Source organism: Archocentrus centrarchus, chromosome 22, assembly GCF_007364275.1.
Source record: "Archocentrus centrarchus isolate MPI-CPG fArcCen1 chromosome 22, fArcCen1, whole genome shotgun sequence".
NCBI lineage: Eukaryota > Metazoa > Chordata > Actinopteri > Cichliformes > Cichlidae > Archocentrus > Archocentrus centrarchus.
This window is the reverse complement of record NC_044367.1, coordinates 29,101,337-29,126,089: the sequence shown is the minus strand read 5'-3', so window position 1 is coordinate 29,126,089 and position 24,753 is coordinate 29,101,337. Positions and strand designations below refer to the sequence as shown.

General features: G+C 43.0%; 2 protein-coding genes across 9 annotated transcripts in view; one reads left to right on the top strand and one right to left on the bottom strand.

Annotated features, from left to right (window-relative positions):
• The first annotated feature begins 13,382 nt into the window (after nucleotides 1-13,382).
• Nucleotides 13,383-17,338, top strand: lgals8b (galectin 8b). Its single transcript, XM_030718778.1, has 8 exons — nucleotides 13,383-13,593; nucleotides 13,749-13,837; nucleotides 15,562-15,772; nucleotides 15,850-15,969; nucleotides 16,043-16,069; nucleotides 16,187-16,275; nucleotides 16,361-16,526; nucleotides 16,608-17,338. Exons 1-8 carry the CDS (start codon nucleotides 13,555-13,557, stop codon nucleotides 16,755-16,757), a joined length of 891 nt encoding a protein of 296 aa, XP_030574638.1. The 5' UTR covers nucleotides 13,383-13,554; the 3' UTR covers nucleotides 16,758-17,338.
• Nucleotides 17,339-18,622: 1,284 nt separating this feature from the next.
• Nucleotides 18,623-24,753, bottom strand: part of zdhhc14 (zDHHC palmitoyltransferase 14) — a 60,388-nt gene continuing 54,257 nt past the window's right edge. For 5 of the 8 annotated variants that reach the window (XM_030718342.1, XM_030718343.1, XM_030718344.1 and 2 more), the window contains exon 10: nucleotides 18,623-21,126. In XM_030718342.1, coding sequence (XP_030574202.1) covers nucleotides 20,656-21,126 — 471 coding nt within the window. In that variant the 3' untranslated portion in view covers nucleotides 18,623-20,655. Of the gene's footprint in view, nucleotides 21,127-21,652; nucleotides 21,761-24,753 lie in introns of all 8 variants that reach the window. The other 3 variants (XM_030718348.1, XR_004019027.1, XM_030718347.1) reach the window with 3 other exon arrangements.

Genomic DNA, 24,753 nt, shown 5'->3' with positions numbered 1-24,753 from the left:
AGACATAGTTCAACATGAATATGTTTAAACAGCCACCATCATCTGATTGGTGGCGCTGTCACTTGGTGTTGGCTCTCACTGCGGTATTGTATCACTTCCTGTTTCTGTTTCGGAGCACAGTGGTGTTTTGCTGTCTGTTAATCTGTATTACTAGGGATGTCCCTGGCGACTAATATAATAGTCGACTAAACAAGGCAAAAATATTTAACCGACTAGTCTAAAACTATTAAACACTCAGATATAAAATTGATTTCTCTGTTTAATGGACAATGTCAAAAGCTGTCTAAACAAAGGCATTTGTAACCATTAATCGCGTTCTTCTATGATGAATCGCACTTTAAATGCTTAACTGTACGGCACTGTGCATCGCACATTATGAACACTGCACATTATACTTCAAACAACGAAGAATATGAAAACGATGTTCACGCATCATTGAATATGAAAAAATAACATACGAAAACCGAATAAATTGCGACTTAAAAGAGTGGCACATTGTGTCGCGCATTATCAACGATGCTCGTTACTCTGCAATTCATGACACGCATCAAAACAATACAATACATACACGCAAGGGCGTAGGAAGGAGTTTACTATTGGGGGGAAGACATATTGGAAACCTGACAGATCCGTAAAGACTCGGAGAAAAGCATAAAAAATGTTATTTCATCTTTTACTTTCTCCTTTTTCAAATGTTTCTTGTAAAACTAGTGTTGTGTACACCTATATTATTCCATGTATAATTTACATATATATGTGTTTTATAATCATAAGACGTGGACAAACCACCAAACAAAATGGCTTGAGTCTTTTATGAAGCATAATGACCATGTCATTGCAGGCTGTAGGGCTTACTTCATCAGCTGGCCGCATTGATACTAGTACAAAGAAGTATTAGGGCCACATTGAGAAAAAAGTAAATTGTGCATTTTGAGAATAAATTCAAACCTTTGAGAAAAAAGTCGAAATGTGCAGATTAAAGTTGTTTCAAGTCAAACAACTCCCATGACACGTTCGTTATACCCCTCAGAATGTCTTATATTATGAGTTAATGAAACTATACTTTAGAATCAGTTTTAGTAACAAGGAAATTTTCGGCTGCTTTCAGCACTGCTGGTATTTGTTTTGACTCTTTGGCTCCAGTTGATCTTTCAGAGTTAACTTCAATAGTTACTTCCTCCAAACCAGCAACATGTTTATTAGATCCCATTCCTACTAGACTGTTCAAACAAGTCTTTCCATTTATTGATGCTTCAATCTTAAATATGATCAATCTGTCTTTATTAGTAGGCCATGTACCACAGGCCTTCAAGATGGCTGTAATTAAACCGCTACTTAAAAACTGACCCAGCTGTCTTAGCTAATTATAGGCCAATCTCCAACCTTCCTTTTCTCTCAAAGACTCTTGAAAGAGTAGTTGTAAAACAGCTAACTGATCATCTGCAGAGGAACGGTTTATTTGAAGAGTTTCAGTCAGGTTTCAGAATTCATCACAGTACAGAAACAGCATTAGTGAAGGTTACCAATGATCTTCTTAGAGCCTCTGACAGTGGACCCATCTCTGTTCTTGTCCTGTTGAACCTCAGTGCAGCTTTGATACTGTTGACCATAACATTTTATTACAGAGATTAGAGCATACTATAGGTATTAAAGGTACTGCACTGCAGTGGTTTGAATCACATTTATCTCATAGACTCCAATTTGTTCATGTAAATGGGGAGTCTTCTTCACACACTAAGGTTAATTATGGAGTTCCATAGAGTTCTGTGCTAGGACCAATTCTGTTTTACATTATACATGCTTCCCTTAGGCAGTATTATTAGAAAACATTGCATCAATTTTCATTGTTATGCAATATGCAGATGATACTCAGCTTTACCTGCTTCCTGCTTCTAAATTCAGATAAAACTGAAGTTCTTGTACTCAGCCCCACAAATCTTAGAAACATGGTGTCAAACCAGATACTTACTCTGGATGGCATTACTTTGGCCTCCAGTAACACTGTGAGAAATCTTGGAGTAATTTTTGACCAGGATATGTCCTTCAATGCACATATTAAACAAATATGTAGGACCGCTTTTTTGTATTTGCGCAATATTTCTAAAATTAGAAACATCCTTTCTCAGAGTGATGCTGAAAAGCTAATTCATGCATTTATTATTTCTAGGCTGGACTATTGTAATTCATTATCAGGCTGTCCTAAAAGCTCCCTGAAAAGCCTTCAGCTGATCCAAAATGCTGCAGCTAGAGTACTGACAGGGACTAGAAAGAGAGAGCATATTTCTCCCATATTGGCTTCTCTTCATTGGCTCCCTGTTAAATCTAGCATAGAATTTAAAATTCTTCTCCTCACCTACAAGGTCTTGAATAATCAGGCCCCATCTTATCTCAAAGACCTCATAGTACCATATCACCCCAACAGAGCACTTCACTCTCAGACTGCTGGCTTACTTGTGGTTCCTAGGATACTTAAGAGTAGAATGGGAGGCAGAGCCTTCAGCTTTCAGGCCCCTCTTCTGTGGAACCAGCTCCCAGCTTGGATTCAGGAGACAGACACCCTCTCTATTTTTAAGATTAGGCTTAAAACTTTCCTTTTTGATAAAGCTTATAGTTAGGGCTGGATCAGGTGACCCTGAACCCTCCCTTAGTTATGCTGCTATAGGCCTAGGCTGCTGGGGGGTTCACATAATGTACTGTTTCTTTTCATTCACCTTATTTACTTTGTTTATACTCCACTCTGTATTTAATCATTAATTGTTATTAATCTCTGGCTCTCTTCCACAGCATGTCTTTTCTCTGCCCTCAGCCCAACCGGTCGCGGCAGATGACTGCCCCTCCCTGAGCCTGGTTCTGCTGGAGGTTTCTTCCTGTTAAAAGGGAGTCTTTCCTTCCCACTATCGCCAAGTGCTGCTCATAGGGGGTCGTTTTGACTATTGGGTTTTCTCTGTATTATTGTAGGGTCTTTACCCACAATAATACAGAGGCGACTCTGTATCTTGAGGCGACTGTTTGTTGTGATTTGGCACTATATAAAAACTGAATTGAATTGAACTGTTTGACCTGCTGCCCTCTGGCAGGTGCTACAGGTGCATCAAAGCCAAAACAGACAGACTCAAGAACAGTTTCTTTGCCAGAGCAATCACCACCCTGAACTCACAATCACCCGCTCTAACTGTGCAATATTATATCATTCATACTGAATATCTATCACTTCTATATTATGTAATATCCAATATTCATTCACTAGTGCAATATTCACTTTCATTATTATATGTAAGTGGCCCTCATATTTCATTTTACATTATGTATAATGACAAAGGCATTCTATTCTATTCACGGTTTCACTTCCTGCTCAGTCCTCAGAGCTTCCAAGTGAAGAGAGCATCCTGCTGGGAAATCACAGCGAATGTGGAGTGATATCTACCTCCAGCACGTCACAGCTGTTCGGTTATTGATGAGCAGCAGAGTCTGAGCTGATGTTTCAGACCCACAGGAAGACATGAATGTGAAATCAGAGATAATGGATAGAACTGGTTGGAATTGGTTAGAAGACCACAAGAGGAGCCATTCCTGACTGTAGAAGATTGGGAAAATGCTGGCTGGTCTGATGAGTCTTGATTACTGCTGTGACATTCAGATGGTTGGGTCAGAATTGGAAATGTACATGAAAGCATGGATCAATCCAGGCCTGCATCAGCAGTTCAGGCTGGTCATGGTGTGGGGATATTTTTTTTTAATTTTTTTTTTTTTGGGGGGGGGCATTTTGGGGCCCTCAGTACTATTTAAAAACCACAGCCTACCTGAGGTGTTTAAAGCAACCATGTCAGTCCCTTTATGGCCACAATGTACCATCTTCTAATGGCTACTTCACACTGGAGCAGTGCTAGAAACACATACCTAATAAAGTGGCTAGTGAATGTATACTGTATATAAATAATGGACATACCCACCATCACATCACAGCCCAGAGTCTTCACACTTGGAAACAATCAAATTTGCAGTTCAACACTTCTGCTTGCAGGCATTGAGATGTGATGCACATAGAAACTCCCCCCTTTCTGAAATCCAGATTTTAAAGCGGTTTTATAATTTGAGTTTAACACTGACTTTTCGTTTGTCTAGGGGTGCCAGCCACATCTGATCTGGCCGCTTTTCACACAGGGACTAAGTAGATTACATTACTCTAGGAGGACAAATTAGCATCAGTACTGGAAGTTAGATTTTCTTTGGTGCCTTTTCAGATTCAGAGTTCAGATTCAGCCTGTGGAATGAAGTTTACTTTTAACTAGAACTTGCATTTATGCACTAAATGTACTGCATCTCACATCACACCCTTATTAATAGAGTCTTACATGCAAATAAAATAAAGATGCAAATGCATGATTACATTTACAAAGTTAGGCTTCAATTTACAGTTTATTCACAAAATTTACAGCAAAGCACAATTTCCAGTAAAATGCACAAAAAAAAACAAAACAAAACACTGGAGCCACTCCAGGCCACACACTACTTTAGAGAACCATTTCACCACTCAAGACTGAAACTATTTAACTCTTAATATTTAGTCATTTTTACTGTCTTTAGAAAGACCTAAAATTACACCTGTAGGCAAACATGGTCCAGTATGTTCAATCATCCGAAGCAGCTGTGGAGAAGAGCCACCAGAACCAGCGTTAACAGCAGCGTGAAGGTGGCAGTACCCTGGCAACCATTCCCTATTGGAGCCTTGGTGGTTGGAGAGTTTGCAGCCTTGACTGTGGATGCTGTAGATGTCATAGACGCTTTGGACACCTCAGTTCTCAACACCGTGAACACCTTGACCGTGGACGCCTCAGTTCTTGACAGCATGACCATGGATGCTGTGGATACAGTGGACATCATGGATGCTGTAGACACCCTAGATGCCCTGGTTGTTGACGCCACGGCTCTTGATGCCCTGGACGCCCTGGCTGTGGGCACCTGGGACATGGAGACCTCAGGGGTCTTCCCCCAGACCACCTGCAACACAAGAGATCCCATGAAGTTCATGAATAGCAGCTACACAATCATGAATCAGAACTCTTGAGTCTTCTAGCATGGCCTTCAAGCATGCATACAAGATGTGAGCAGGCAGAACATTTCTCAGACAGGAATATTAAGCACTAAATTAGTTTTAATAAGGTTTTAGAAATAGGATTTATATTTCTACAACCATGTTTGATGCAATTCTACCAAAGATTTAAATTTAAGATTTGAAAAGTCAATCCAAATTTTTAGCACTAAGAAAAATTTGATGCCACATTTCGCAAAAGCTTTTAAGGCCATGCGCTTCCGCGTTAATACGGCAGTGTCCGTGAGGTGAGCAAAAGTTGTCTTTAATTCATAACTCAGCGGTTACTGTTGGCCGTAACCACGCCCTCACTGTGTCACTTGATCGCTGCGCGCGGACACGCACCACAAAAAAAAAAAAAAAAAAAAAAAAAAAAAAAAAAAAAAAAAAATATAAAGGGAACACTCAAATAACACATCCTAGATCTGAATGAATGAAATATTCTCATTGAATACTTTGTTCTGTACAAAGTTGAATGTGCTGACAACAAAATCACACAAAAATCATCAATGGAAATCAAATTTATTAACCAATGGAGGCCTGGATTTGGAGTCACACACAAAATTAAAGTGGAAAAACACTACAGGCTGATCCAACTGTGATGTAATGTCCTTAAAACAAGTCAAAATGAGGCTCAGTATTGTGTGTGGCCTCCACATGCCTGTATGACCTCCCTACAATGCCTGGGCATGCTCCTGATGAGGTGGCGGATGGTCTCCTGAGGGATCTCCTCCCAGACCTGGACTAAAGCATCCTCCAACTCCTGGACAGTCTGTGGTGCAACGTGATGGTGGATGGAGCATGACATGATATCCCAGATGTGCTCAATCGGATTCAGGTCTGGGGAACAGGTGGGCCAGTCCATAGCTTCAATGCCTTCATCTTGCAGGAACTGCTGACACACTCCAGCCACATGAGGTCTAGCATTGTCCTGCATTAGGAGGAACCCAGGGCCAACCACACCAGCATATGGTCTCACAAGGGGGTCTGAGGATCTCATCTCGGTACCTAATGGCAGTCGTGCTACCTCTGGCGAGCACATGGAGGGCTGTGCGGCCCTCCAAAGAAATGCCACCCCACACCATTACTGACCCACTGCCAAACTGGTCATGCTGAAGGATGTTGCAGGCAGCAGATCGCTCTCCACGGTGTCTCCAGACTGTCACATGTACTCAGTGTGAACCTGCTTTCATCTGTGAAGAGCACAGGGCAGCAGTGGCAAATTTGCCAATCCTGGTGTTCTCTGGAAAATGCCAAACGTCCTGCATAGTGTTGCGCTGTGAGGACAACCCCCATCTGTGGACGTCGGGCCCTCATACCATCCTCATGGAGTCGGTTTCTAACAGTTTGTGCACGCCAGTGTCTTGCCACAGCTTGCATTGATGTGCCATCCTGGATGAGCTGCACTACCTGAGCCACTTGTGTGGGTTGTAGAGTCCGTCTCATGCTACCACGAGTGTGAAAGCACCACCAACGTTCAAAAGTGACCAAAACATGAGCCAGAAAGCATAGGTACTGAGAAGTGGTCTGTGGTCCCCACCTGCAGAACCACTCCTTTATTGAGTGTGTCTTGCTAATTGCCAATAATTTCCACCTGTTTATTCCATTTGCACAACGGCATGTGAAAGAAGTTTGATTTACTTGTAGTTATATTGTGTTAAGTGTTCCCTTTATTTTTGAGAGTAGTGTATATAAAACTAAAATCCACAGGTGGGTTTCCTGATCTTTGAGGAAGTTTCAGGTTATACAAGTTTGCTCTTCAGCTTCTTCTATGTAGCATAACCTTTATAGCCAACTTTCCACCACTTGATGTCAGCAGATTGCAGCAAATCGAGTTTTGTTTTCAGAACCTTCTGTATAATCCTGCTACGGTGGCCGCTGTAGGACAAACATTTTAGTCAGCTAAGAGACATCAACATTAGACTGTATCCCATAACAGCTGGCGCCGGCTGCCATGTTTACAGTTTGTAGAATAAACATTGTAAAACTAATCCAAGTGAATGGACTGAAGTTTATAAAGCACCTTTCTACAAAGTTATTTAAGTTCGTGGGTTTCATTCACACATTCAAATATGCATTAATATACACCGGGAAACTGACGGGCACAATATAATGTAACTTTGTCTGATACTTAAAGATCTTAAATAATCCACATATGTTAGGGTGCAGCATCAAACCAGTGTATGCATTTCTAATGTTTTTATGAGTGTTTACAGCTGTCGTTTGTAACGCTGTTACTGTGATGATAAATGTCTACAATAACCAGATCCTGACATGTGGATAGAAAATCTACGTGTTGTATAAGTTACCGGCACCAGCCCTAGGGGAAGCTGGGCGGTAGCAAGCGGCACACAGCTGAGGTCAGGCTGTGTTGCTCAAAGGTGAGAATTAACACTGTGGCTGTGGAAAAGACAGTCTATTCAAAAATAATTTTGAATAAAGGCTTTAAAAAAAAAAAAAAAAAAAAAAGGACTGAGAGGAGACGATAACAGGCCACCAGCTCATTTAATCCTGACGCTGCAACTGCGCACCGGCCCTCTAGTCTCCACAGTAACGCAACAGCACCCCCCTATTGGTGACATACATTTTGTGCCTCTGACTTAAAAAAATACACAATAGTATATTAAAAATAATTAAAAAAAATAGAGGGGGGGTCTCTGTTTTAACACAATATTTGTTTCAATCCATTACATGTAAGTGCTTTGAGTGGTCAGTCAATAGAAACACGCTGTATAAGAAGTAGTCCATTTACATCTGCAGGTTTGTGAAGTTTATATAAAAAAAAACAAAAAAAACATTTTACATTCACTGATTTTTAGCAAAGTACTAATGACAATCTAAGGCAATGAACAAAGTTTACAAATGAAAATAAACTGCAAAAGAAACTCTTAACAGTAAAACTGTATACTAAAATTATAAATCCATGTTTTATATTTAGAAAGGTAAAAACGACAAAAAAAGCGCTATATCCGACTTTTGTAAAGTGCTTCATAAATTAAATTTACTATTACTACACACAAACAAGGGGCCAAGAAGCACAAAATACAAAAAATAGCCTCATGTGCAGACAGCAGCAAACAGAAGGTCTGATTTGACTTTAATCAGTCTTTATTTGTATCAGAGTGGTTAGTTGGGCCCAATGTAGTTAAACTAGATTGACTTCATTGTTTGGAGGTGCACCGCAGGACTACATAATGTCACTCCAACTCTGCAGATTTGGTTTTCAAAATGTTAGAATGACCAAATACGATTAAAAAATATAAATAAATAAATAAATAATATCAGTCTTACCTATGAAAGGTAATCCCATGCGATCCCGTTTCGACTGTAAAATGGTTTGAACAACTCCCTGCAGCATCTCTGTCATGTTGCCATACCCAATATGGCGGCAATGTTGACGTACGAGTCAGCGCTCAATGCAGCGTCTAGATACAGGGGCGCAGCCATATACTTTGCGTGTATACGGACACATTTTAGTGTGAGCGTGCGTGCGTGTGCGCGCGTGTGTGTGTCGGGGGTGACCGGAGGAGGGGATGTGAAGTAGCACAGGGGCGCCTAATCAGCGCTGTGCCTCTGTTACTGATCATATCACATGCACAGCTGTTAAATGCAGAAAATGCCGACTAGAGAAATAATTTCCCCACATGGCTTTGGCAACCCGCCTTCTGCGGCGCCCCTATAAATTGCATATAGTGCATACCACTTTTTGCGGGTTTTTTTTTTTTTTTTTTTTTTTTAAACCTCATACAGATGAGAAGCACCTTCATTTACTCCGGAGCTGGCTGTAAAACTAAAAGAAGTCGATGAATCAGTGACGTTCACTTCTGACCAATGACAGCTGAGGTGGGCTGTTGAGGATACGCTGAACTTTTCTGTCGGTAAGCACTGCCATTTTAGTGGCCGTTAGCGAAACTATCTGAAGGGGAGCAACGTTGTTGACTGACAGAATAAACGCTCATATGCGAGAACGTGCTCAAACTGTTGATCAGAGGAAAATGAGATTTTTTTTTTTTAGGACACCGGAGCATAATGTTAACCGGCGCACTGTCTGCTGTCGGAGGGTCGCGGGTCAGGTCTGCTGACAGTAAGCAACTGCAACAATATCAGGAATAAATCAGCATGTTTATGCACACTTCCACGTGTTAGAGCTCAGACTTCAGTTCAGGAGATGAGGCGGGAGAGGATGTCACTTTATTAAGATGCTGTGCCGTTTTTCGGTGACGGGGACGCCGTCTCTGATGAACAGCTTTGATGCTTCCTGAGTCTGGAGGTGAAGGCTACTACATATGTGGCCACCTCTGTAAAACACGTCAGTCACAAGGGAGCCTGGACACTATTGAACTATGGCGGGGGCAACATGGCGGCTACCCCACTCCTCTGGATTTTTTATGGATTAATTCTAGGTTCATGAAAATGTTTGTTGGAAGACAATTATACATTAATCAATGCACATTTATGAACACAAATTTGTCTATTAAAACTACCTAAAAATATTACCGTTTGTTTAAAGATTTAAAGCCTCTTACGTCACTATTTAATTACACGCCAGCATATTTCAGCCTCCTCAGCACAGATACGTTAACCACAGCGTTTTAGCCTCAATTTTAATAAACGAGAGAAAGCAGATACTGCAAACATCTTATAAGAAGGGTGACGCTGACCTGCGGGCTGAGGTGGAGAACCAGCAGCAGAATTGCAAGCATGCCGCACGGCTTCTTCATGTCAGTGACGAAGGCTCCTCTATGGAGGAAAGACGGCGGAACCGCAGCAGCCGTCCTTTTTATAACCCCCGGGCCTCTGGTTGAACCGCCACGTGCCTATGTCATGCTACATTCACGGGTTATCGGAGATATAGGTGCTCACAGACTTGAAGGCAACAGGGAATTTATTGAGGGGTGTTCACATTTTAGATGGTGGCCACGTACAGTAATATTTTCCATTTACACTTTGCCTGCTAATCAATAGCACCTCCAAACAATTAACTACATATTTAACCCTTGAGCTGTTCTAAAAAAGGAAGTCAAGTTTTAACCATACTGTCATCCAGGGAACCATTATTTCTTTTTGTCTGGTGTTATTTATTGCGTGGGTTGTGAGTTTAATATTTTATGAGTTGTGATTTTCTTGCATCCTTATTGTAATCTGAGGAGGAAACTGAATTTAAAACTCTGTCAGCAGCTCTGCAATGATGTTCAAACAGCTTCTAGTTTTAAAACGATTCAGAGACAATCTTCCAAAAGTTTAGGCTTCATCCCTCATCAGGTGGTTTCTACAACTGTGGATATGTGAATGTTCATATATGCATGTGAAGGTGTATGTACGTATAGATACGCCGGAGACTCTGGGACCATGCTTTGTGAAAGGATTATGGAAATGTTCACTGTAACTGCTTTTTCCATTTCGTGCTTAAATGAGCTCTTTGCTGATATTAATCTGTTCGTCATGAAGCAACAATGAATTATTGGGCGGCATTTTCTCCTAAAATGAGGATTATCTCAGTGTATCCTCTGCTAAAGGAGGCAATAAAGGAAGCAATAAAGGAAGCAGTGAAGATCCTTTCCTTATTATGGCCGCCATGCAGATACTTCCGGATCACGTCTGAGTTAAACGCCTCCTTTGGACTGTTGGTGCACCCAACAGCAGGGTTAGGTTGCTTGGGTGAAATTAGGATGGTGTTTATTCACAGGGCTGGTGCGTTTGGGATAGACTCACTCTCACCCCCAGTATTAGATTTGCAGAAACAGGAGCAGGTCTCACTGTAGCGGCCCCTTGGATGTATGAACCAGACGCGTAGAGCTTCAAGCGGGTGTCATTTATTTCTTCTCTTTTGGCAAGCACCAGACAGTGTTAGTGACACCGTGAAAACTACAGAACAAAGCAGATGTTATTTCACATACAATTCTTATGAACATTATGTTCCAATATTAATCAAAACTCCAACAACCAAATAAGTATTAACAACTCCAATAACATCTCCTTTAAATAAACAAATTAAACTTTCAGACACATATTACCTTCAATCTTGACAAGTTGTGCAATTTACTCATATAAACAAATGAAATGACACCTTTTCAGGTAGAACAAATCGCATTTGTCATAGGAAATCAACATTTCTTTTTTTTTGCTTTTTTGGCCACAGCGGCTTTTTGTTAGCAGTGGAGAGAGACAGGAAATGGGGGGAAGACACGGGGGAAGACACGCGGGCAAATCGGCGACAGGCCGGGACGCGAACCGCGCCGCCCGCACCGCGGCACATACACGTGGCCGCCGGCTGCACTACTAAGCCACCCAGGCGCCCACAATCAACATTTCTATACCTCATTCCACTCTCCAAGGGCGCTAATCAAGTTTTAGACCCGAACCTCTTTGCTAGCGAGCTCTGCACTAAAGAGTGTGCGTTTCAGCGCAGTATTCTTAGAAATGGGAAAAGAGCGAAACAGTAAAGACTATGCAGTAAATGACAATACAAGCTTGTGTCTTACAAACGTCAATTTATAAACAATAAATACCACTTTGTTTTCTACATCTTCCACCACACGTTACCCACACGTAGAGCCAAACCGGAAGCCAGCAGAAAATTTTCACGGCAAACGTAAACAAACCCTCCTGTCTCCTTTTTCTCCACTCGGAGCCCCTCCCAATGGCCCCTCCTGTCCCTCTCTACATGCATCAGCTCCTCAAAGGTCTTCTTCCAGCTTTTGCTCCTCTATGGGGTACAACTGATTTCTTAGTGTCTCAGTAGTGTGTGCACCTCTTTTTATTGTACTGCTGTCTGTTCTCCATCAGAACGCTCTTACAAAAGAGATTTTTCTAACCCTAATGCCTAACCCTTTTTCCTAGTTAAATGATAACATCCATCCATGTTCTGCTGCTTTAGAGCCAGCAGTCTAAGCAGAGATTCCCAGACCACCCTCTCCATGTCTTCTTGGGGGAACACCGAGGTGCAGTTTCTCCTGGTTCTGCTGAGGGTTTCCTCCCAGTAGGAAGTTCCCTTAAATACTTCACCTCAGATGCCCCCACGAGCATCCTGGAAGCACCTCAGTTGTCTCCTTTCACTCCACTCGGAGCCCCTCCCAATGACCGAGCTCCTCAGCCCATCTCTGAGGGACAGCCCCGACATCCCTGGTTACTGAATCTGGTTCTAAACAGCAACAACAGTAGTCAGCATCATCATCATCATCATCATGTGATCACAGATGCAGCTCCTGATCACCTTTAATGCTTCAGATACATTCTGACCACCACTCAAAAATCTACGAATATCTTTTTTTAAAAAGTGACACAGTCAGCGGGTTCAGGGGCAAATATGAAGACGTCCTCAAAAGCCTCATGCTGGTCACCACCACCATGCAGAGCGGTGACCTTTGACTGCACAGGTAAAAGGTCCCTGACAAAGAGCTTCATGAATGTGTTCACTATTGTGATTAAACTGCACCTAAAATACAAACCAAAAATCAATAACGCAGAAACTGAATGCAGCAAAAACACAATAGTAAATATTAGAGGACATTAAGGAGTTAATAATAAGCTCGTCATTAAATGAATTAAAGGTTCCTTTCAGGTCAACAGAGGCTGTTAGACGTTTCTTCGCAATTCAGAGAAAAACTGAAGAATTTCATTTTATTTTTATTATTAAATTAATTTTTTACGGAACCCCGCAAGAGACATGGGAGAATTTGTTTTTTAAAAAGGGAGGATAAAAGAAAAGATGCAGTTTTGCCACATTTCGTAAAAGCTTTTAAGGCCATGCGCTTCCGCGTTAATACGGCAGCGTCCGTGAGGCGAGCAAAAGTCGTCTTTAATACATAACTCATAACCACGCCCTCACTGCGTCACTCGATCGCTGCGCGCGCACACACACACACACACACACACACACACACACACACACACACACACACAGGGATAGGTTAAGGGTCAGCCTGGATCGTTCCTCCGTGCTTGTACCTGTCTCTCGCCTCATGTACGCTGCCAAGCGCATGTTCTCGCAAAAGTTTTGTGGAATTTCGCAAAAGTAACTCAGAATCTCGCAAAACTGCATCGTTTATTCTTCCATGTTTTTCCCCTCCCATGTCCCTTGCGGTTTTCCGTATAAGCAGACCAGTTTATCAGTCAGAAAGTAATCTTTGAATCTTAAAATGAATCCTGATATTTAAACAAAACGTGGTATATTTTACGTTACTTCAGCTGGATTATGACTGACGTCATGTTTTTCCTGCAGGCTCAGATGACGCTGTCACGGTCACGTGGGTGAGCTTCATCTGTGTTGATGTTGTCTTCAGGACCTGATCACATGGTGGGGTTTTGCACATGCGCGAGCTGTTGATGGCTGATGGAGAGAAGATGCCCACTGCCTCCGTCCCCGTGTAGCGCCGGAGAGCTCCAGCCGCTGCTGTTTGGCGCAGATTGCGCAGACTGCCGTCTTTCTGCACAGCTGCGTGTCGCAGTCCGACACACGAAGCCCGATGTCCGTGGCTAACGCGAAACACAAGGTCCAGAATCCGGTAAGAGGATTATCATTGTTATTATCATCATCTGCATCAGCCTGTTATGGCTCCATGCGCTGCTGTCTACCCGCATGCAGCTGCTGGGACCTCCGCACATGTCTGTCTGCCTGCAGCCGGCCCTCTGAGGGACTCATTTAATGTCCACTCTGCAGGTGATCCCCTACACTGGACCCATACCTGGTGGCCTGCACCCTGGGGAGATCATCATCATTCAAGGCACCGTCCCCCCAGATGCGGACAGGTAAGATTCATCCAAAGCGAATGAGTGCTGCTGTCTCATCCAGCAGCAGTTTTCATATTTATTCAGACGAACTTGTAAATAAGGTCAGAGCGGCTGCAGTGGGCCCTCAGATCCACATCCTGTGGACATTTTCATCCAAAGGAGATCAAAGTTGGGTCATGATGCTCCTTTCAATATTCTAAAGATGTTTCCAAGAAAATGTTTGACTCGATGCTCAGAGAGGGTCGAAGGATGATTTCCCCCAGTTTGAAGGAGCAGGTTATAAAACTTTTATAAAATATTCGCATATGGAAAAATTCCCACTTTATTAATAAAATGAAAGGATGCCCTGAACAGGAGCACTCCCGGGATTGTAAGTGGGTGCCCAGAGTCCGGAAACATTTTCAGGCTCATGTTTGGCTCCTTTGACAGATTTATTATGTGTCCTCATGCTGCACGAGAATTACTGCATTGGTATTTGTACTTTACTTTGTTATAATCATGATACTCATCATGTTGCGGCCCTTTGGATGCATTGATGTGTCACTTTAATGTTCCAACTGTTGATGATTTTAGTTATTTTCTATTGCTGGGTAGCTTGAGCCATAATAATGTAATTAATCTGCAAAATAATAAGAAACTAAAACTCTAAAATAAAGAGTTCAAAGTGTAAAATGTGGGGCCGGTGTGGCCCAGTGAAAGAAGATGGTTTGATTCCAGTGCACAAACTTCATGGTGCTGATCAAAAGTTGAAGGAATGCTACTGATATTACTGACTATTGCTGTATGGCATTATTCTCTGCACTTAACAGTGTGTGTGTGTGTGTGTGTGTGTGTGTGTATAACATGCCACCTGTTTGCACTCATTTATATGAAATTGAATTGTTTGGATGTTTCTTCTGTCCTTAAACAAACTGTCTCTCACTCTGAACATGGAATGAAGAGAAGTTCAGATCCCTGCTGATCTTCACTGTTGACCGCCTTTCCTTCCTGCTTCAAACTTTATTAACACAGCAGCTCTTACAGCTCACACACATTCACTGCTGCTTCCAGTCTGTATTCTGTGTTTAACCTCTTCATACTGTAACATCAGGCTGTCAGTAGACCTGTCCATGTTTCTGATTGGTCAGATGCTACAAACTGCACCTCTTGTAAATATGTGAATATCTAGATTCATATACTTGGGTTGATAATCACCTTCATGTGACTGCTGATGTTAGAGGGAGATACAGAGAGGATATCCTGGATAATGAAACTTCAGGTCAAGTTGCCGACAACAGCTCCAGGATCAGTTTGGATGAATTTTTCACTTTAATACAAAAGAAAAATACCTGATCTAAATGTGGTTATCTCCTTCAGTGCTGCCATGCAGTCTCATTTTTACTGCATGTTCAGTTTCACCTGTTCTCAGTTTCATGTGCAGTGATAAAACATGAACTTCTGTCCCGGCCTTCATGGGACTTCATCATCAGAGGCGTCCAACTCTGAAGAAGATTCTTCCTCCTGGAGGACAGGATAAAAGAAAACATTAAAAATGCTTCATGTGCTCTGGCTACACCCCACCATGGTTGATTCAGCAGGCTAGAGAGACCTCACTGAATTTGTCAAGTTAAGAATTATGCAATTCTTGATGCAAGTTATGTCTGCAGGAAAGGACCACAAGATGATTTAATAATGCAGCGTCAACAAATTGGCAGTTGAATGACCAAAACTCTGACAAGCAGTGACCGCGGGTCTCTCTGCAGGTTTCAGATCGACCTGTCGAGCGGCTGCAGCACCAAACCGCGCTCCGACGTCGCCCTCCACTTCAGCCCTCGCTTCAAAGCTTCTCCCTGCGTGGTGTGCAACTCCCTGCTGCAGGAGATCTGGGGCAAAGAGGAGACGCTCCACCAGCTGCCCTACAAGCGCGGTGCCCCCTTTGAGACAATCATCCTGGTGCACGAAGACGTCTTCAAGGTCAGTGAGCTGAAGGCAGTGGTAAGCCTGTGTGGAACTTAAAGATAACAATGCATCACACCCGTGTTCACCTGTAGGTGGCAGTAAATGGAACTCACCTGCTGGAATACAAGCACAGAATTCCTCTGAACAGGGTCGACACGTTTTCTATTTCTGGGAAAGTCAGGGTGCACGCTATTGGCTACATCCCAAACTCAGTAAGTACAGATTAAACTTATATTTCTGTTTATTTTATGCTCATCTCTAAATGTGCTTTTTTTCCCCTCTCAGGCAATATATTCAGAATCAGGTGACTTGGTGAGTTTGGCTTCATCCACATTAACCTGCTGAAACTGGAACACACGTCCTAACTGTTCATTAAGCGTCATGAAATCAGACGTTTATGTCATTTTAAAGGTTTCTTTGCTGTTTCAGAGCCTTCCTTACAAGGGCAGTATTCTCAAAGGCCTGAGCCCAGGACAGCACATCACAATAAAAGGGCAGGTCAGCATGTATCCTCACAGGTAATCATATATATGAATCTATCTGTATGTCACAGTGATTTATCCCAGTCTCCTTATGATCATCAACATTTTTACATTGCTCCAGTTTTACAGTGAACCTCCGGAACAGCAGGACGGAAAACATCGCTCTCCATCTGAACCCCCGCATGAAGTCCGGGGTGTTCATCAGGAACTCCTACCTGTGCGAATCCTGGGGTCAGGAGGAGCGGGAGCTGCCCTTCTTTCCCTTCTCCTCAGGAGAGTACTTTGAGGTAAGGCTCATCTGCAACTTTAAGCATTTTTTTAGAGGGATTCTGCTTCTTCTGAACCTCTGTTTTCTTTTTCGTCCTCAGATTCTTCTCCTCTGTCAGCCCCATCAGTTCAAGCTGGCGGTGAACGGCTCGCACTTGTTTGAGTTCAGGCATCGGGTGCAGGACCTGAGCAGCATCGACCAGCTGGAGATCATGGGGGACCTGGAGCTCACCGACGTCAAGCTGTGGTGACTGCGACGTAAACAGTCGCTGACACGCATGTGTTTTGCTTATCGGTGCTAAATTAGCTTAGCCACAGCGACCCAGGTGATGGATGGGTGGTGCTGCAGCCACAGTCGGTCGGTGGTTCTAAGCTAGTCTGGCACGGAGGCCGTGGACGGGTCCCAGAATAAATGGTTTCCGGCTCTGACTGGATGATGCATGAGAGTAAGCCATGCTGGAGCTACTGTGACTGTTTACAGCTACAAGTTTGGTGTCCCTGGAACATTTCTTCTCTTGTCTCTAGTGCATCTTTGCTGTGATCCAGCCTGTAACTAAACCCGGAAATAAATGTGAATGTTCACTCAAGGACTCGCTTTGCTTACACATTAATCATAGGAGGACTCCATTCTTCTAACATGAAGAAATCCAGGAAGTTCACTTTTACTGCATAATTTATAGAGGTCACGTTTTTCAGTTGCAGTTTTTTATTTACCATTTTAAAATATCATTTGTAACTAATGGTAAATGGACTAGTTCTTATATAGCGCTTTTCTACTCAGTCAGAGCACTCAAAGCGCTTATACAACACGTTTTACATTCACCCATGCATACAAGCACTTCCATGTTTACTAAGCTAAGTGCTTTTAATTAGCTAACATTCACACTCCGACAGGACGGTCGGAGAGCAACTTGGGGTTAAGTATCTTGCCCAAGGATACATTGGCATGTAGCCTGGAGTAGCCAGGAATCGAACCGCTGACCTTCCGATCAGTAGGTGACCTGCTCTACCTACTGAGCTACAGCCACCCCTGAAAATGAAATGAAAATGTCCCTGATATGCAGCAATCAGTGCAGTAAATATTTGGATAATCTAATAACATGACACCTGCCAGAAGGGGTTTATCATCTCTAATCAATCCTGCTCCAAAATGAAAAGATGGAGAAATGTGAGATTCCCTCCAAAGCTCCTTTAGTTTCAATTGTTGCTAAAAATGTACGTAAATGTATGCAAATATTCCTGTATGTATCATACATTATTTAATGACAAACAAACCTGTTACTGTTACTGTTCTGTTATTATTCAGACCTGAGACCCATCACCAGTGACCAGAAGCTCTCACTGATTCTCCAATTATAAAATATACAGCCAAAAAATGTTAAAATATTCCCATCATAGCCTGCGTCTGCCACCTGCAGCCATTATCCCTAATTTGGGAAGCTCAGCAGCAGTAGTTAGCATGGATTTAAGCACTCGTCCGGAGTCTCCTTAGTTATAACGTTTGTGTGCTGACTTATCGACATGCATGATCTGGAGCTGGACTTGAGTCCAAACTGAAGCCAGATTATTTTTTATTTTCAAAGTCAGCTGTCTTTGAGTAATCAGCATAAACACAGAATGATGAAACTCCAGCTGGTGCCGATAGGATCCATCCATCTTCTGCTTATCCAGCTGCTGAAGTCCGGCGTGTTCATCAGGAACGCCTACCTGAGCAAATCCTGGGGTCAAGAGGAGGAGGGTTGCAAAGGGGCTGGAGCCGAGCTCAGCTGCCATTGGGCGAGAGGCAGGATACACCTGGACAGGTCTCCAGCCTATCGCAGGGCTAACAAAGAGAAAATGAGAGTCCCACCTTCTGCATGTTCTCCCTGTGTCTGTGTGGGTTCTCCAGGTTCCTCCCACAGTCCAAAGACATGCAGTCAGTGGGGTTAGGTTACCTGCTGATTCTAAACTGCCCAGAGCTGTGAATGTGTGAGTGAATGGTTACCTAGAACTAAAAAAAAAAAAAAGGGACAATATAAATGTCAAAAAAACAGAAGGGATTGTAGATCTCATAAATCCATATTTTATTCACATAGAACATAAAAATATCAAATGTTTAAACTGTGAAAATGGACCATTTTAAGAAAAATACCAGCTCATGTTTGATGGCAACAACACGTAAAAAAAACTGGGATGGAGCGACTAAAGGCTGGAAAAGTCATCAGTACTAAAGAAACAGCTGGAGGAGCATTTTGCAGCTAATCAAGTTCCCTGGCAGCAGGTCAGTAACATGACTGGGTATAAAACGGATCTTAGAGGCAGTGTCTCAGAGGTAAAGATGGGCAGAACCTTAACAAATCTGCATCTAGAAATTGTGGAACAAAGATAATGTTAGCTGACATCACATTGTGAAGACTGAACATTTGCAATATTTGCTCCTATCCAGATATCTTCATGTTTCAGCAGGACAATGCTAAACCGCATCTGCAGCTATTCCAGCAGCACGGCTTCATAGCAGAAGAGTCTGGGTGCTGAAATGGCCTGCCTGCAGTCCTGACCTTTGCCCAGCTTAGAACATTTGGAGCATCAGGAACCCAAGAACAGGACAAAGCCTCAGAACTGCTGAGCAGCTGGAATCCTCTGTCAGACGGAGCGGGACAGCATTCCTGTCCCTCAGAGGGGATGGAAACACCCGGTGCTGCCATCAAATTCTAAATAATCCCTTATTTTCCTTAAAATGGTGCAAACGTGACATGTTCTGTTGGAGATCTGCAGATCATTACATTCTGCTTTTAGTGACATTTACAGCAATGAAAATGCAAGATTAAAGCACCATGTAATCATGAACAGCTCGCTGCAGAGTGGCCATGTGTGTGTGTTTGCAGCTACAAATTTTCTTGGGTCAAAAATTGCTCAAACATTTTTATTTTTTGGTAAAGTTTATCGACTTGTGACCTAAACATGCCGGTAAACGAGCGCAGCAGCCTCCTGCGATCTGGTTGGCTCTCCAGCAGCTGCAGAGAAGCTTCAATCATTAAGCTCTGATGAGCCGAGAGGAGCTGCGGAGCTCGGCTGCTTCACTGATCATCAAAGTTTGGGGTGTTGAAACAATAAATTGTGATTTTTGTTCCAAAAACAAAGAACTGTTTGCCTTTCAGCTCTTCATCTTTGAACCTTCATATTCAGCTCAGAGCTCATGTAATATCCCAACAATGTTAGTAAGTAACAATATGATACGCTAATGTCTGGCTGGGAAACTCGTGTCTTACAATTTTTATGTTTGTTTAAAAAAATATATACAAAATTCAATCTTAACTGCAGTGTTTCTGCTCAACCACAAGGTGGCAGAAGAGAATTAAAGTGCGACCACCTTTTATCAGCCCTTCGACCAACCAAATGGCTTTTTATTTGCCTCTAAGGCACCTACACATTACTTTCAGCAGAACTTACTGGAACCAAGAGCTCGTGTGCTCGAAGCCTTTCCCAGCATGTCCAGATGAATTGAAGACCGCCTGAAGAACAGCCATAAATGTTCAACAGCAACCGTCACACAGGCTTATTTTTAATGCATCTCATTAAAGGCTGAATGACTACAGGCGTCTGCTATCGCCACATGACTCTCACATCACAGCTTCCATATCAATGCAGTCAAATCTGATAAAAAGATGGTGTTTTATTAATATCCACAGGAAATATAATTTGTAAGTTGTAATAACCATAGTACAGTACAACAGTCTCTTACATAGAAAAAGCTTGATGATATGCAACATGAAGACATGAACCATTGCACTGCTGAGAAAAAAGGCAAAGAGACGGTCCAATCAGCAACAGGCAAACAGGAGAACGTCTGTGACGCACTGAAAGCCTTCGGACCAAAACTGTTGTGAACTAAACTGAACTTTTTTTTTTTTTTAATTTCCAAGAGCTGACAGATTATACTTCCCCAAAGTTTCAAACAAAACAGCAACAACAAAAAAACAGTGCACGTCCTCACAGGAACGATCTTCCAGTTCCAGCAGAGGGTCTTAAGAAAATGTCTGAAGACAACGGATTCAATTCCACAGTTTCTAGCAGCTGCGTTTAAACCTGATCCCAAAGTGGTACAGGAGAGTGTTTCAGGGGTGGATACAGGTTTTCAGCAGGGGTCGGAGTGGGAGGTGAGCTCCACTGTCAGACGGAGCTGAGCTTAACCAACCCTCTGACAGAGTCCTCGTGCAGCGAGTCCTGGCTGGCCGGGTCGTAGAAGCCGGCCTGCACAGTGTGGCTGTGGCCCATGGGGCTGCTGCAATGAAGCATGCCTGGCGGCGAGGGCACTTCCTCTGGAGTAAGAAAGTGGTGGTGGAACACCGGTTCCTGGAGGGGGTTGCTGTGGTTGTGTGTGAGGGCGTGTCCGTGGATTGGCAGCTTGTCGGTGGCCTCGTGGCAGCTTAAGCTGGAGGTGGACGTCGGAGGTGTGGGCTGGCCGAGGGGCAGCGAGGTACACGGCCCCGCCAGGGTGAGGGAGGCGCGGCCAGGTAGTGTTCCTCCATTCTCGGGGGAGGCTGTTAGGATGACTGGCTCGCTGCTCTGCTGCTGGAGGAGGGGGGTGGCGGCGGCCTGCAAAACGAATTTGGTGCTCTGAATGCACTGGTCTTGGTCACACTGAGAGAAAGCCCCAAGGAGAAGCAGGGAGACGAGGGTATGGTAGGGGGGTGTGCAAGTCAAAACACAGACAGGGGGCCAGAGGTGACGGAGAGAAATTGTAGTAATGCAGAATTTGAAAATTGCATGGAGGGAAAATTAAAGGAAGTGGAAGATGTGAAGACAACAAAGGAGGGGAAGGGAGAGAAAGAACGAAAAGAGATGTTAGTACCCTTGTTAGGATGCAGAGCCACACAAAGAGCCCACTTCAGTAAAACAGAGCTAAGGTCAATAGACAGAGCTGCTATTAAGTCACTGCTTCATGGCCTATTGATCTCCATCGCCTCGCTTTGGATGTGTCTATAACCGGAGCAGAGTAACTGGGTTAGGGCGTCACAAGTCAGCGATACCACACATTAGCTACAGAGAGATTAGCTTTAACCCCATTAGCCATTTGTCACCACAAAGCAATCGATATTAAAGACCAGCTGCAGATGAAAAGACCACAAGTTGTGCAGAGGTACCAGGAATGAAAAAGCATACTAACAATCAGGAAAAGCATCTGATGCCTCCTTCCATCCCACACAAAGTCTCACTGAGAGCAAATGTGAAGCACAAAGATTTGACCTCACCTTTCTGCCTCAATCTCACTGACCTGGAAAGAGCAGATTACAGACATGATGTAAAGACAAGCCGAGCGACCTTTGACAGCAGTTCTGTTATTAGGTCTCTTATGGGGCACGCAGCTCCTGTTCTCGACTTAGAGAAGCTGGGCTCCATAAAAAGACTGAACTGCTGGACTGGAAGGACAGAAAACACGGGGTTCGACATTTCTTCCTCCAAACCAAACATGAAGTTACTCTGCTTTTTCCTCAGTGTCTGAAGCTGAGTAGGAGGTCACTTTCACCATAACAAAACTTTAGGTTTGAGCTGCCCTTCTTTTCAGGATCTGCATCTCCTGGTCAGACAGGACTCCCTCTTTAAATTTCAGGTGAAAAAAATTATTCTATTTTATGTTTCTGTCTTTTTAAATGTACTTCTTTATTTTCCTGCTTCATTATTGCACCCCTCTTTTCTAACTACGGCTGGTACCCAAAGGGAAACAGGAACATGTTGTCATTTTAGCTTCATGGCCTTCAGCAAAGCATCTTTGCTCTTTCATTTGATGCACACCGACTCTACTTGGAGGTCAGTTTAAATTTCTTTTTCAGATCTCAGTTTGTGCATGCAGTGCTGTACAAATAAAATCCCCCAAAGCTGATTCTACTTATGTTTCATATGTAAACAAATCTGAAGATGATTTAAGATTTAGCCGGCCAATCCTGCGAGATGCTCAGAGATTAGAGGCATGTGTGTTATTCCTGCCAACATAAAAAAAAAAAAAAAACAGTGAACTGGAACATTTGTACATCTGACCTGAACAACAGCAAAGGAAGCCACCACTGATCAGTGACTCATTCATTCATTCAGTGCACCCAAGATTAGCCCACAACTTTGTGGACACCCCTTCCAGAACAAGGTTTTGGCCTTCGCCAAAGAAAAATACTCCTGGACTGTAATAAGATATAACTATGTTTGTAAAAGTTGGCTGTTTTCCATGTGAAAGTATAAAAGAGTCCTTCCAGTGCAGTCCTGCAGCACCTTTCCACCTCTAGTCTTCCTCACAGAAACTTCCATCCTGCAGGATTCGGTCCAAACTGTTAGAAAGACTCTCAGGACGGACGATGGCGAGCGCGTCTCTAACAGGGTTTGTTTATCAAAGTGTAATGACATCGTACAGCATGCTGTTACCATAGCAACAGCTCAAAAGCCTCCTCTGTCGATTTAAAGCTGCATCACAGACAAAGCACATCACAAAGAAACAAACGTAAATGTCTCAGTGTGTTTGCCAACACGGAGCTAAAAATGGCCAGCTTAAGGTGTGACACACACCAGTCAACCATATAACAACACAAATGTGTGCTTTGTTTACCGGCTGTGTGTCAGCCTTTTCTTTTCACATTGCTCTGATCATTTGTTTAGGTGCTCCTAAGGTGTTATTATGGTGGGGCCACAGAACTGAACAGTTACACATAAAGCACACCGTTGACAGTTCAGACCAACGGCCAGCAGCCAGCTCCACCAGGACGACTGTAGCTGCTCAACATGCCTGCTACAGAAAACAGATGGTGCTTATTAGTGGACGTGCTAACGTTAGGCTAACGTTCCTGCTCCATTCAAAAGATCAAGACCGAGAACATTCATGTTTAGCATCTCAGTGAGAATAACCCGGACAAAGCTGGATTAGGAGAAGACAGGGGGAAGGAGGAGGTAAACGAGACACTACAGGTGAGGTCAGACTCAGACAGGCAGCAACTACCCGATCACTGCCTGCCGTCTGATATAATTCTTCATATTTTCTCTCTGGTTTCTCATCATTTCTTTTTCATGGGCCCACTGCAGTGACAGATTACAACCCCCCAGCAAAAATCCCAGAATCAGCACACATGGAGGATTGTTCATTCAGCCTCAAACACATTCAATACATTTTTTAAATCTAATGGCAAAGAATGGTGTCCTTTATACAGGTAAGAAGTTCAAACAGGTGCAATTAATACAGTTAATTCGTTTTTCTTTAAGAAGATCTCCTATTTTACACTAACAGGTGTCTGTGAAAGCCAGAATTCTTGCTGGTTGGTAGGTGATTAAATACTTATTTTTGAGCATCCTAAGTCACACCGTTCGCGAGGAACAGACGGCGACACCGAGGCTCTGACAGCATCCGAGCCGATAACAGAATCTGATCTGTGTGCCTCACAAAGCTAGAAAGTTCAGGTATGACACAGCTGAGATTGCATGCCACCACATCCCCATAGAGCAGCCTTCATGGCTTCTGCTGAGCTGATTTAAAGTGCAGCGATTCGTGCAGAAGCTGAAAACAACACTGACTCACTGACTGTAATCCAGAGCATTTCATCCATTTCAATCCAGCACGATGAGACACTAACTGGATTTACTTTCCCTGATCAGATGGTGAAAAAATAAAATAATAAAGTGGTTTGTGTGATTCAGTGGAATGCTGAGTCAGAGAAAGGCAGAAAATTAAAAAAGTGAGGCTGGTGGTGGAATAATTTGACCTCATCGTGCTCCGTGCCTGAGCCAAGTTATCTGAGCCAGTGCAGGACGCCTTCCTGAAGCGGACATCACCGCTAGCGAGTCGACCTCGTTCACAGTGGACTGCACGAGGACACGAGTACCCGATCGTACCGAACCCAAATTTGTTCTACCCATGTGCACAACTTCCTGCCAATGCTACAGTTATGAAATAAATCTTTTTCTTGCAGGTGTTGGATTAAAGTGACTAAAGTGTTGCTGCATGTTATGATCACGTGTATGATTTATTTCTACAAAGAGGTCATCTTTAATTTGACCATTAATGTTGCTTTCTTTCAGATTGAGCGTCCCCTCTCTCTGAGTGTTTCTTAGATTAAGATATAATTCATTATAAAACCACACTTTATTATATGGTTGTAAATCTTTAGCAGTACTCACAAAAAAAAATGTTGAAACTAACTTCTATAGTAGCACTAAGATGATGATGATAAATGATTATACGTTGTTTTCACAATTTAATAAATAATTATGCAAATTTATTTTTTGCAGTTAGTT

Bases quoted from the DNA above. Each gene is read 5' to 3' on its own strand.
- lgals8b (XM_030718778.1), top strand. From the start codon at position 13,555: ATGTCCGTGGCTAACGCGAAACACAAGGTCCAGAATCCG. The intron at 13,594-13,748 runs GTAAGAGGATTA...TCCACTCTGCAG, and splicing joins AACACAAGGTCCAGAATCCG to GTGATCCCCTACACTGGACC. The intron at 16,276-16,360 runs GTAATCATATAT...ACATTGCTCCAG, and splicing joins GTCAGCATGTATCCTCACAG to TTTTACAGTGAACCTCCGGA.